This window comes from Squalius cephalus (genome assembly GCF_949319135.1).
Source record: "Squalius cephalus genome assembly, chromosome: 11".
In the NCBI taxonomy this organism is placed as follows: Eukaryota; Metazoa; Chordata; class Actinopteri; order Cypriniformes; family Leuciscidae; genus Squalius; species Squalius cephalus.
In genome coordinates this window covers 26,717,342-26,731,242 of record NC_137132.1, presented here as the reverse complement: position 1 = coordinate 26,731,242, position 13,901 = coordinate 26,717,342, and the positions used below count along the sequence as shown (strand labels likewise).

Sequence of the window (13,901 nt, the reverse complement as noted above, 5' to 3'; positions counted from 1 at the left end):
CGTAATATCAGATGATATAGTTCATGATATAGTTAACAAGTTTGTGATTATTTTGAATAAAAAATCTAAATAAAAACAATACATCTGTCATACAGCACTATTGTAGCTGTGGTGTGTCACATGACAAGCATGATGCATTGCCATGGAAATAAGATGATATGTTCAAAAATAATGGTCACCTTAAAAAACTCATGCTGAGGGCTCAGCTAGAAATTTTTACGTGCAAAAGGGTCAACACTCAGGAAGGCAGTATTATTCTGTTTTACCACCCCAAAAGCTGGCACTGCAGATAATTTCAACTTTCTCTTCATATCCAGTTGGAATGAAGGTCACAGCTGACACTGTTTCCCAGACGCCTCCACCCATGTGATTGTGGCTGATAGTTTCTTGGGCTGTTGGGACGCTCCAGCTGATTTTGGGAGGGTGAGAGGAGCATGTGTGGTTGACTGAGCATTTGACGGTGACGCGTGTCCCGGGATCGATGTCTTCAGGGAGGGATGACATCACAGGATTGTTGGGAGAAGCTTTTTAACAAGAAACACAAATATGTTATATTAGTTCTGGGAGGTGATGAATGAATTACACTTGGTGTAAATGCAACTTTTCACAAGTATAAGTACAAATCCTCACCGCGCATTATAATGAACACACAGCTGTTGTTGAAACTGTATTTCTCGTTTTCTTTTTCTGCTGTGAAGCAGAATGGCCCGTTGTCATGAGTTTGCACATCATCCATCTCCACAGTACAGTCCTGTTCATCCGGGTTTCCCAGGAGCCTTGTGCGGCCTTTGAAGTTGTCTAAGATGTTGCCCTTATTAGTATGGGACATGTAGCCATCTTTTCTGGTGACTCAAAGAAACTGGAGGCCGGTGACATATTCCTTTTCCATCTTGAAACTGCACGGTATTACCACACAGGAACGAATCAACGCTGTGATCTTGAGCATCACGTCCGCCTGATTTTGGTCTAAAATGACATATCCCATATAATTAATGAGTTAATTAATGGGATTAATCGATATTACAGAACTGAAAGTATTATTTTTTATTAATAATAATGAGCGCAGAACAATAATATAAATATGAGAGTAGCGTAAGGTCGTGAGTCCACCAAAGCCAGCATATTGTTTTCAATTGTTTTAAATGGGAACGCCGCATATTTAAAAATGCCAGCAGTGTGATGGTGCTGAGCGTCTATAGGGTTTATGGCGAATGACAGATGAACAAACAGGATAACTGGTCTCATAGCGTCTCCTTACTGGAAAAAAAGTGTTAACAGTAGTACTAACTGAGAGCGATATCAATAGACTTTTAAGGTAATCAGCTAACCTAGCTAGTTCTTTTTAAGACTGTGTTTTTTTATGTGATTTTAATATTTAAATGTTATTGAGAAGAATTTTTTTTTTTTTTGCTATCAATCTGCATTATGCTCATATTTGCTCACTCCTTTGAAGGTATCTTGAGTAAAACAACGATGCAATCTGTTTTACAGAATACAAAAGTTTGTTGCGCACATCCCCCATCTCACACTGAACGCTTGCCGTTTTTTTCTTGCGTTGTGCCAAATTCTGTGACCCACTGGAATACGGGACCTTAGTAGGCACTGTATTTGAGCTAATCCCACCTGTTCCTAATGCCAATTCTAACCCTAACATCACTACAGCACCTTCTAGGGTCACTTAATTCTGTGGGTCACTGAATTCTGCACTGGATGCCAAGAGTTGAAAAATTTCCAACTTTGGGTAAAGCACAGCGCTCATCATTGTCACTTTTTACCCAGCCATCCAATCACATTGGAGGAAGGGCAGGACAAATACAACACGACCAACCATCACATCTTGCTTGTTCAATGGCAACAGACGACAACAACAAGCAAAACAAAGGAATAAAATAATTTAAATCAGATAACACTTCTGTGAGCATTCTGGGTCATAGCACTAAAGTGTCTCAACTGAATAATACGCTGCACCACTGAAGTGCTCTCTTGCGATCGCAGCAAGGTGATTTCAGAAGAGTGCCTGGTGTTTTGGAGAACACTTCTGATACTCTGTAAAAGAATGAGTAGAAAACAATAAGTAAAAACATTTTAGGCTGCTTTATTTATGGTTGGTTTTGGTGTTAGTGAAGTGTCACATTTGAGTCTTATTAAAACATATTAGTATTAAATGCAGTAACAAGCCTCAATACTCAAGGGTACTGTGCTATTAAACCAGAAGTGTGTCCGAATTCGCCCACTATACCCTTAAAGGGGACATATCATGCCAAATGCACTTTTTTAGCCCTTAAATGCATTTTGTTGTATATTTGGAGTGTTTAGAAGTACAGAAAATATGAAATTATTCTCTTCAGGTGCCTCGTTGATATCTTTATATTCTGTTTTGGTCATATTTTTCAACCTGTTCCGATTTTTCTGTTATCTATGACGTTTTTTGAACTATTACGTCACAGTATTTGCAGCGGAACTGCCAAATAAGGACATTGACTTCCGGCCCAACACTTCGAGCAATCCGCCATTTCTAGTTCTCGCTGCAATTTTGTATTCCAAGCTAAAGGATGCAGAAGTTACGAGAGGGTAAGTTAAAATGTTCGGTTGTTGGATGTAGTAACCCACACGCTTCATTACACCGTCTAATGTAGATGAACTGCCACGCTTGTGGCGCATGTTTAACTGAAAGAACGAGCAGAGAGAGAGACCCGGTCGCGCGCGCGCTCACTCTCTCTCTTCAGAGCCAGGCGAAAGTGTAAACAAGACACCGTCTCCAAACTAGACGCTGTCTTGCTCTCTCTCTCCCTCGCACATATTAATCAATATAAATCGACACGGTGGTAAAAGGTCGGAAGACCAAAGTTTCATGTGTAAATACAGTACACACCATTGCGATACATCCATATGAAGACGTTGTTCTGCAGGTTCGTCGTCTTCATTTTCATCTCGCTCCTGCTCCGACTCTGGCTCGAACATGTAAGGCTGGCTGGACAACATCTTCCGTTGTTGACATTTTGTTAATAACGTGTGAATAAAAAGTTAGATAATCTAACTAGATAATCGTATCTCTGCTATCAAACTACAAAAATGGCCGAACGGGGTGGAGTTGAACCTCTGCAACCTGGAGAGGGGGTGGGGTATGAAGTGTCTCAGTTGTATTTAAAGAGACCGCACCAAAACGAGTTGCTCTCAGACGCAGATCAGAAAAGGGGTAGAAAAGGGGCCTGTGGAGCTATAATAATGAGGAATTCAGACCCAAGCATTGCAGTTCCGCTTTATATAGACCACAAATGTATGATTTTTATGTAAAAAGGAACAATTTAAAAGCATGATATGTCTCCTTTAAATACGGCACTATTTGAGGGGACAGACATTTGTAGTGGTGTCTGAAATCATAGTGGATATTATCAAGTGTACTCTTTCAATCCCACAATGCACCACAATCACAAGTGCACAACTGATGTACGCTGAAAGGATATAAAATACTTCTCTGAGTTATGTATATTACCTAGTTCTCTGAGAATGGGAATGAGACACATTTCATGGTGTTGACGCAATGGAAAACGTCAATATCCATGCCGCCATACTGAGAGTACAGGTCACCCCGAGAGGACCTAAGAGACCCTGGGGTTGACTCCACATTCACACAATAAGACCTGATGAAAGTGTGCAGGGGGGACCACCCTGCCGTAGCACAAACGTTTCAGAAATACACAACTCTTGATCAGGGGCGGATCTAGAAAAATATTTATGGGGTGGCGAGAGGGGGGCAGGAATTTTTGAGGGGTGGCAACATATGGCAGACGTATACTGAATTTAATCACAGTTAAATTGGCCATAACTTTTAATTCGTTGCTGCCAATAGGGACGTATCATTCGGTATAACTACTCTTACCAATACTCCTTATCGATCCGGTATGGCAGTGGTTCTCAATTCCAGTCCTCTTGACCCACTGCTCTGCACATTTTGTATGTCTCCCTTATTTAACACACCTGAACCAGATCATTAGGAGAGACTCCATGAACTGAACTGAGTGTGTCAGATAAGAGAGACATACAAAATGTGCAGAGCAGTGGGTCACGAGGACTGGAATTGAGAACCACTGCGGTACGGTATTCTTATCGGTTCTTTTTGTTATATTAAAAAAAGGGGGAAAAAATAATTTAGAACACAATTAATATTGCTTCATATTTTGAAATGTAAAATAAATATCTATAGCAAAAGAAAAAGCAATGCTTTAACAAAACAAATAAAACATAGGCTATGTTATGCAGAAGGGTGGCTTTTGTGTTTTATATTCAGAAGACATAGGAGACCAAAAACAAAGTACAAACACATGGTCAAACAAAAAAAAAAAGTATACAATTAAACAAATATACAAATTATATACCCAGTGCTTTAATTTCAGTAATGTCTACTACTGACATTACTGTTCAGGAGTAATATGGGCTAAAAAGACATCTAAGGTCAGATTTAAAATAACACTGCATATTTTATCATAGATAACGTTAGATATAGAAGCTTATATCATTCAAGAGCTGCGAGTGATTTTCTCTTTGCCTTTTGTTATTTGATTCACATTAATGGAGCAATCGTCAGCAGGATTATTAGACTGCTGCCTCTTTAAGACCAAATGCAGATCTAATCTTTATTACGCATCATATTTTCTCCCAACTATTAACGCCCATACTTAATCCTACTGTATTTGTTATTTCCCCAGTTGTAACCTAGTTTCATTGCTGTGATATCTGAGAGGAATTGGATTTAAGATGCTCATTGTCTAAGTGAACAGATCCTTCAGTACCGCTCAGAATGATGTCTGGTTTGCTGTATGGACATGTGTGGTTAGTCGAACATATTACTGTGATGTTGTCACCCGTCCTTTCACCTCCATAAATATTGATGCTCGGCTGCTGTGGACTTGCTATAATTCACAGACACATTATACTTAGTACTGTACATTATATCATTTTTTATATATTATATGTAATACAGTAGCTCTAAAGTTGGACACTTAAAATGTCTGAATTTTCATTGCATTAGATAAAAACAGAGTGACCTCTGCAAACAAATGATACTAGAGTGTTTTTTTTAACTAACTTTGTAACCTTTTTTGAGCCACTTTTAAATTATTTTTAACAAACTTGGGTCATCTTTGAGGATGTATGAAGTCAGTTCCTCATGTCATGTCAGCAGTATAACCAACAGTAGGGCTGCACGATAGCTAATGATCAAAATGATAATATGCACAATTATTTTGCTAAAAAATAATGACTATTAATCACAATTATTGTCATTTCAGAAACTCTGAAAATTATTGGACTTTCACATCAGCACAAATCAAGAGAGGCATGGTTTATTTGACGTCATAAAGCAAACAGCAAAAATATTAGTGTGAAAGAAAACAGACTGGCTGTGTTACAGTTTCATTTGAACAAAATATCACAGTGGAAATTGCCAATTCCTACTTACATGTTTGCCTGTGCTTTCAGATCAATAGCACTTTTTTCTCAGTTCAGAAAGAGTATGTGTGCTGTGGTTGGGAGGATTAAGTCAAACACTGGGCAGAAAATGTATCCATTAAAAACCAAAGCTCAGATTGGGGGATTTAAACTCTTGACATCTGGCAACCGCAAGCATGAAAGCTTGGAGTAATTTTATCAATGCAAGAAAATGCAAGTGTCAAATGAAAATTAAAGTTTGAAAGAATAAATAACCAGCAGGCAAATATTGCAGACAATTATGCCTAAAATATGATTTATTGTGCAGCCCTTAATCACCAGTGTAGTTCATCAAATATAAACATAAAAAATTTGAAAGTTTGAAAAGTTGGACAACTATGGAAGTAAAACAATGACACATGTTTTTGAAAAACACACAAAAAAAGCTTGTTGAACTGCACTCCTTGAAAAAAATGCATTGCATTAACCCTGCTTGCATTTTAATGCATTGTATTTTTAGGGCTGAAATTCAACATGGTTGTATATTTAAGCTGTGAATATTTTAATTAAAAAACATTTCACACACAGTCTCATAATTAAATTAAATAAGCCATATTCACCTTTCAGATTTCACTTCCAAAATATTTATTCTGTTTAAAAATACAGCCTATAATTGCACGATACAGAGAGAAGCAGACAGGTAAATAGTTCAAAACAGTTTTATTGAACAGAGGCACGGAGTGGAACAACAGGGGAGACTGGCGAGTATGAATTGGAGAATCAGAACTGGATGAACTTAGCTGAACGATAATCTTGATATCTTGTTTGCAGGTGATGGAAGAGGATTCGGCGGGCTGATGGCAGGAAACAAAGACGGAAGACGGGAAGCGGATGATCGGAGAAGAAGTTCAGGTGAGAAATCTTCGAGGTAGGAATCAATAAGTATCGAGTAGAGTCTGTAGATTCACGTAAGGACGAGACCAGACAAGGAAGTGAAGGAGAAGTGTCTCTTTATAGTGTGTTGATGATGAAGTGCAGGTGCGGTGAATCAGAATTCCGGGGAGAGTGAACGAGTGGGCAGAGCGTGCTGATCTGGTGAATCTATGACAATAATATTCAACAGGCAATTTTCGGTCCATTTTATTTCGCTTTACAAATTCGCTTACGCAAATTCAGTGGTTCAAATTCGACAGAAATTTCAACAATTGACTTCTGGGAAGTAGGCTACGGCCCCTGTACACCTGTGGGACAAAAGTCAAGAAGAGTCATTAATGGCTGTTTGTTCATTGAAGCTGGCATTTTTAGAATTTTATTTCACTCTTATTGTTTTCTGTTAGTACACAGGACATTATACACGAAACGTAGTAGTTTGAGACAGAAGATTCAGCTCTCCGTGACTACGGAAAACATATAAGAAGCCATACTATTGGGATTTTTTTTTTGTTAATTGTCTTTTGATCTCAACATAAACGTTCTTCTCTTGGTATCTCGACTAAATCTCCTTGAGAAAGAACATTGATCACCATTTACCAACATGTGTCAATCCCTCTGTAAGGCTGCAGGCGTACTGTTTCCTCGAGTTGGTGAGCAATGAAATTGACTGCATGTTCAGTCACGAGAGTGTCTATGATTTACATTTTCATTTTACATTTACATTTAGTCATTTAAGCAGACGCTTTTGTCCAAAGCGACTTACAATTTAGGACTAAATTAAGCAAGTCATCATGAAGAGGCAAAAACAACGCAAGAAGTGCTCAAAATACGAAGTTCAGGCATTGTTCAGAGTAGCATTAGCATGATAAGGGAGGATTAAAGGAAAAGGAAAGAAAGGTTTTTTGTTTTTGTTTTAAGGTTAAGTTCTCATGGAAGAAATGAGTTTTCTGTTGTCTTTTGAATGTTGTCAGGGATTCTGCATTCCGGATGAGGGTGGGGAGAGCATTCCAACAGCATGATGATAATGTTGTAGTTTCCTTCTGATTTGGAAGAGGTCTATCACTGACATTTAGAGCTACTTCAGCTTCTGTGAGTCGGAGTAAAAATGTATTCACTCTTCCTCAGTAGTTTTGCAATTAGAAATAACTCTTTTCATTTATAGTCTAAGCCTAAAAACGTTTAGGTCTATGAGAAGTCAGAGATTGTTTTCAGCTATTTCATGACAATTATACTGAATTTGTATACTAGTAGGTGATCTGTGTGTTGTAGTTTTTAGGAAGGATTCATCTTGTTTGTAGTTCTTTGATATCGCCACCTTGAAGGCACATGTATTTCCTACCCTCAACAATGCCCTCGAAATGCCACACAGGCACAATTTACATGGGCTAATGCTTCTGCACATTGGTTTGTGGGTTTGACTGTTTCTTTCAAATGTTGATTGAATTGAGGATATTAATGTCTGTTTTATAGTGTTATATTATTTTATTCCTGAATAAAACATGAATAAGCCTGTGAGTGTGAATCAGACGACATTTATAATTCGGTTTTGACTGCTATGTGTAGGTTAAAGTTCCCTTTCAAGAGAACTCCCGTTGCGTCGAGAATGACGCTATGGGGAACGCTTTGCGTGATGACGTCTTGAAGCACATGTAAAATCAGTCCAATGGTGTAGCGGGACGTCAGAGGCGGGTGACGTCACGTACCAGGAAGCTATAAAAGCCGGCCCGAAACAGAAAACGAAAGCTTTCTGAGTCTTCAGTAGCGCTCTGTGTTGAAATCTGTCTGTCTTATTTGGTGTTGTCTGTATATATATATATTATATTCAGTATGGCGAGCAAGCAGCAGTTTAGAGTGTGTGTCCATCCCTGCCCGCGTTATTTAACGGGAGGTGACACACACACTCTTTGTGTTGTTTGTTTGGGAGAGGAGCATGCCCAGTCAGCACTCGAGGGTGGTGACTGTGAGCATTGCTGTGCGCTTCCATTGCGTACGCTCCGATCCCGCTTGGCTCGGTTCAATCCCGACCACGTTCCCCAGGGCTTTGGTCCCGCTGCTGCCGAGGCACGGCGTCGATCTCAGACCTGGGGTTCGCAGATGGATCTATCAGTGGATGTTGAGACGGGCTCTGCCTTATCTCAGCCTCCTTCTGATAGATCCAGTGCCTCTCATCAGGGTGTGGAAGCACGCGTTGCGGTTACTTCCCCCCCGATAGAGGCACCAGTACTGCAACTATCCAGCTCTGAGGAGTTGGATGTTGTAAGTATTGATGCTGAGTCTGAGGATTCGCCACCTCAGTCTCATGCTTTTGAAGAACTGCTCGATGTGATCACGAGAGCAGTTGACAGATTGTCTATTGAGTGGCCAGAGGATAGGCAGGACGTTCGTTCAAAAAGCAAACTCGACGAACGCTTCCTGCCATCTCGTGCTCATTCCGAGCGTAGGAGCCTGCCGTTTTTCCCCGATCTCCACACCGAGGTGTCGAGATCGTGGGGGAGACCAGTCTCTCACAAAGTTTACACACCACACACCTCTCTATATTCCACCATTTCACAATATAAAGAGCATGGTTATGGGGAGATGCCGAAGGTGGAAGAGACGCTCGCGGGCTATCTCTCTCCAGCAACGGCATCTTCCCTGAAGGCTCCTACACTTCCCTCAAAGCCAGTAAAGTTGACATCTACCCTGATTAATAAGTCGTATGCAGCCGCTGGTCAAGCTGCAGCGTGTCTGCATACGATGTCCATTTTACAAGCCTATCAGGCAGAATTATTGGGGGATTTAGAGGAGGGCGGGGGAATCGGTCCCGACACTGTGGCTGAACTGCGCAGAGCCACGGATGTTTCTCTCAGAGCCACCAAGGAGACCGCTAAATCTATCGGGCGGTCTATGGCAGCCCTGGTGGCCACTGAGAGGCATCTGTGGCTCAACCTGAGCGATATTAAGGACAAAGAAAAGCATGTTCTGTTAGACGCTCCGGTTTCCACTGCCGGGTTATTTGGGGATGCAGTAAATATTGCGGTTGCAAAATCACAAGAAGCCGCTAAACAAGCATCTGCTCTTCAAAAGCTTCTTCCCCGCCGTTCTTTCTATGAGGCTGCTGAGCGGGAGCAGCCTCACTCCTCTAAAAAGGGTGCTGAGCATCGTGCCACTCAGAAGCAGAGCGTGTCCTCCCGTGCTCCCCCACAAAAATCTCGGGGACACGGAGGGCGCGCTCAAACCCAGCAGTCTTCGAGGGGTAGAACGGATCTGCGGACCGTTATTACCGCCAAGAAGGCTGCTGGGAAGAAATCCTGACGTCCGAGGGCTCAGGATTAATGAGGGTAGTCCCCCCCGAAGCAGAGCGGTTAACACCTCTTTTTACGGTGCCCGTCTCTCTTCGGTACCCTCAGGGGACCGTTCTGCCAACCCTGCCGCCATCGGTGTTACAGGGCGCAGCGGTCTCCGGCGAGCACATATCTCAAGGACCACCCGGAAACGTAGTGGCCTCGGGATGCCCGCCCCCTCCGAGGAGGGTGTTAGAGCAGTCTGTTCGGTCGCTCCCTGCCGGTGCGCCGTTACAGGGCGTCGAATTGACTGCTCAACAACAACAAAATCCAGAAACCAGTCTCGAGAGGCTGGTACCTCTAGTAGAATCTTTGACAGCGTGGAAGCTACTGTCAAATGTTTCTCGTTGGGTCCTGCAGACCGTAGAAAAAGGGTATCAGATACAATTCAAGAAACGCCCACCTCGGTTTATGGGGGTCCTACCCACAGTGGTGGGCCCCGAGCAGGTTCTGGTTATGGAACAGGAAGTAAACACTCTGTTAGAGAAAGGGGCCATAGAATATGTACCTCCCTCCGACAGGGAAACCGGGTTTTACAGCCGGTACTTCATAGTTCCAAAAAAGGACGGGGGATTGCGTCCCATTTTGGATCTTCGAGTTCTGAACGAGTCAGTCATGCAGCTCAAGTTCAAAATGTTGACATTGAGACAGATCGTGCCACAGATCAGGTCCGAGGACTGGTTTGTCACGATAGATCTCAAGGACGCATATTTCCATATTTCCATCCGTCCGTGTCATTGGAAGTTCCTGAGGTTTGCTTTCGGGGGCAAAGCATACCAATATCGTGTTCTTCCATTCGGCCTAGCTTTATCACCCCGCACTTTCACGAAATGTATGGATGCAGCTCTGGCGCCTCTGCGCCTTCAGGGGATTCGCATCATGAACTACATCGACGATTGGTTGATTTTAGCTCAGTCGCATCAGTTGGCGGTTCAACATCGAGATGTTGTTCTCGCCCACATGAAAGAGCTGGGGTTACGGCTGAACGCCAAGAAGAGTGTGCTTTCTCCACTCCAGAGAACCACTTTCCTAGGCGTGGTTTGGGACTCAGTGTCTATGCAGGCGCGCCTGTCACCGCCACGTATAGAGTCCATCCTTGCAGCTGTGAAAAGTGTAAAGCTAGGCCAGCTACTCACTGTCAAACAGTTCCAGAGACTGTTGGGTCTCATGGCAGCAGCTTCCAACGTGATACCTTTTGGACTGCTGCACATGAGGCCCCTGCAGTGGTGGCTCAGGACCAGGGGGTTTTCCCCGAGGGGCAACCCATTTCGCACAATCAAGGTCACGCGGCGATGCCTACGTGCCTTGGTTATGTGGAAGAAACCTTGGTTCCTGTCCCAGGGCCCAGTGTTGGGAGCTTCTTGTCGTCGCAGACTGCTAACGACGGATGCTTCCCTCACGGGTTGGGGAGCGATCCTGGAGGGTCGCTCAGCTCAAGGTCTGTGGGAAGACCATCATCGTTCCTGGCATATCAATCGCCTAGAGATGTTAGCTGTCTTCCGGGCTCTGAGGAGCTTTGTCACAGACCTCAGGGGACACCATGTGTTAGTGCATACGGACAACACGTCGGTAGTCGCCTACATCAACCACCAAGGGGGTTTGCGCTCGCGCCCATTATCAAATCTGGCACGCCATATCCTCTTGTGGTCCCAGGGGAAGTTGCTGTCACTCAGAGCAGCCTACATCCCCGGGGTTCAGAATATAGGAGCAGACACTCTGTCGAGGCAGGGGCCGAGGCCCGGGGAATGGAGGCTCCACCCCGAGGTGGTGGAGCTGATATGGAGGGAGTACGGCCAAGCACAAGTGGATTTGTTTGCTTCTCGAGAGACGTCTCACTGTCCACTTTGGTTCTCCCTCACACATCCAGCTCCTCTGGGACTGGATGCTATGGTTCAGACGTGGCCGAGGCTACGTCTGTACGCCTTTCCCCCAGTTGCTCTGCTCCCGGGAGTTCTGGAGAGAGTTCGCAGGGACCGGGTTTGCCTGCTTCTTATAGCCCCGCGTTGGCCGGGCAGAGTATGGTTTCCCGATCTGGTCTCCCTCCTCGACGGGCATCCTCTGGAGTTACCCGTCAGGAGAGACCTTCTGTCCCAGGCAGGGGGCTCAATATTTCACCCCCGCCCAGAACTGTGGAACCTGTGGGCTTGGCCTCTGAGGGGGCCCAGCTCATAGAGTCAGGTCTCTCAACTGAGGTTGTTGAGACCATTCTACAGTCCAGAGCTCCCTCCACGAGGAAACTTTATGCCCTGAAGTGGAGAGTATTCACTTCTTGGTGTAGTGACCGTCGGTTGGACCCAGTCCACTGCCCAATTGGTACAGTGCTGGAGTTCCTGCAGGACCGGTTCACTGCAGGTCTGACCCCGTCCACTTTAAAGGTCTATGTGGCGGCCATAGGTGCTTACCACATTCCTTTGGGTGTAATGTCTGTGGGGAAGGACCCTCTGGTATCTCGTTTCCTTCGTGGCACTTGGAGGCTGAGGCCTGCAGTCCGCTCTAGGGTGCCGCCATGGGACTTGTCCATTGCTCTACAAGGCCTGTCCCTGGCCCCCTTTGAGCCCATTGAGGAGGTTTCGGAAAAGTTTCTGACTTTGAAAGCTATTTTCCTTCTTGCCATTTCTTCTCTTAAGAGAATTGGGGATATTCAAGCATTGTCGGTTGCTCCGTCCTGCTTAGAGTTTGCTCCGGGTATGGTGAAAGCTTTTCTCCATCCCAGACCGGGTTATGTCCCCAAGGTCCCCACTAATGTGGCCAGACCTATTATTCTGCAGGCCTTCTGTCCTCCTCCCTTCCAGAATGCGGACCAGGAGGCTAATAATTTGCTTTGCCCAGTTCGGGCGTTAGACGCCTACGTCCACAGAGCTGCCCTGTGGCGCAGAAGTGATCAGTTGTTTGTTTGCTTTGGCTCCCCTAACAAGGGAGGGCCGGTGTCTAAGCAAAGAATGAGCAAGTGGGTGGTCGAGGCTATCTCACTTGCTTATGAGGCGGCTGGGCAGCCTTCTCCTTTGGCTGTCCGGTCGCACTCTACAAGGAGTATGGCGGCCTCTAAGGCCCTTTTTTCAGGAGTTTCACTACAGGATGTCTGTGATGCGGCAGGCTGGTCCTCACCGCACACTTTCGTCAGGTTTTACTCTTTGGATCTAGACTCTGCTCCAGGGTCTCATGTTTTGTCATCCTAGTGCTGCTCTATTAGATTACACACAGGACAGACATTCGTAGCTATGGAGGCGTTGGTATAGACGTTCCCCATAGCGTCATTCTCGACGCAACGGGAGTTCCCTTGAAAGGGAACGCCTCGGTTACGACTGTAACCTCGGTTCCCTGAAGAGGGAACGAGCGTTGCGTCGCCTTGCCATATCTCCTTCATGCCTGTCAGCTCGACTTCAGACTTTTACGAAGCTTTCGTTTTCTGTTTCGGGCCGGCTTTTATAGCTTCCTGGTACGTGACGTCACCCGCCTCTGACGTCCCGCTACACCATTGGACTGATTTTACATGTGCTTCAAGACGTCATCACGCAAAGCGTTCCCCATAGCGTCATTCTCGACGCAACGCTCGTTCCCTCTTCAGGGAACCGAGGTTACAGTCGTAACCGAGGCGTTTTCCCTCTATTTGTAAGATTTTGGGAATGTGCTATTTGATTCCACTTATTAGACTAACCTGGAAAAAGCCTCAATTTATGCACATTTCTGTTCAATTATATTATTAATTTCATATAAACTTTTATTGTGACACAACATAACCAAAACATGCCTAAAAGAGAAAAACAGACACTGTACCTTGGAAAAGTAAATGAAGTAACACCTGCGCTTTCATGTTCCTTGGTCAATATAAAGACAAAATCCAAAGTTAAATGGTTAAATAAATGAATTTCCATAATTATGTGCATAAATATGAAATATTTCAGTTTTTCATTATCTTCTAAAGCACTTTAACATGCTACATACTTTATAGTTATCTGCAGAGGATTGGGAAAATAACCTACTTGCAAGAAGAGAAAAAGGAAAAGGAAAAGGGTGTTTCCATAAAGCTCAGAACATTTGTTGCTGTGAGGCTCACGCCCACCAAGATGAAAGATATTTCCTGGTCTTATCAAATGTCACACCAATGCAGTTATATAGTGTCATCAGTCAAAAATAGTATTTTCTGACAAGAAACCACCATTTGTGATTGACAAGAGGGTCTGTTTCAAGATACAAAGTACAAAACTTGTTACACGGCTA

The 13,901-nt window shown here is 43.9% G+C and overlaps 1 protein-coding gene and 1 long non-coding RNA gene across 2 annotated transcripts; both read right to left on the bottom strand.

Moving 5' to 3' along the window:
* Window positions 1-252: 252 nt before the first annotated feature.
* LOC307167846 (myeloid cell surface antigen CD33-like) lies at window positions 253-985 on the bottom strand (the record flags this gene model as incomplete). Its single annotated transcript, XM_079887150.1, is given in 3 exon segments — window positions 253-524; window positions 631-850; window positions 854-985. Coding segments are annotated over 3 exon segments (624 nt in total).
* Window positions 986-5,327: 4,342 nt separating this feature from the next.
* LOC307167370 lies at window positions 5,328-13,689 on the bottom strand. Its single transcript, XR_013822766.1, has 3 exons — window positions 13,664-13,689; window positions 13,458-13,498; window positions 5,328-6,668 (listed from the first exon to the last, which is right to left on the bottom strand). It is a non-coding gene; the product is annotated as an uncharacterized lncRNA (long non-coding RNA).
* Window positions 13,690-13,901: the final 212 nt, after the last annotated feature.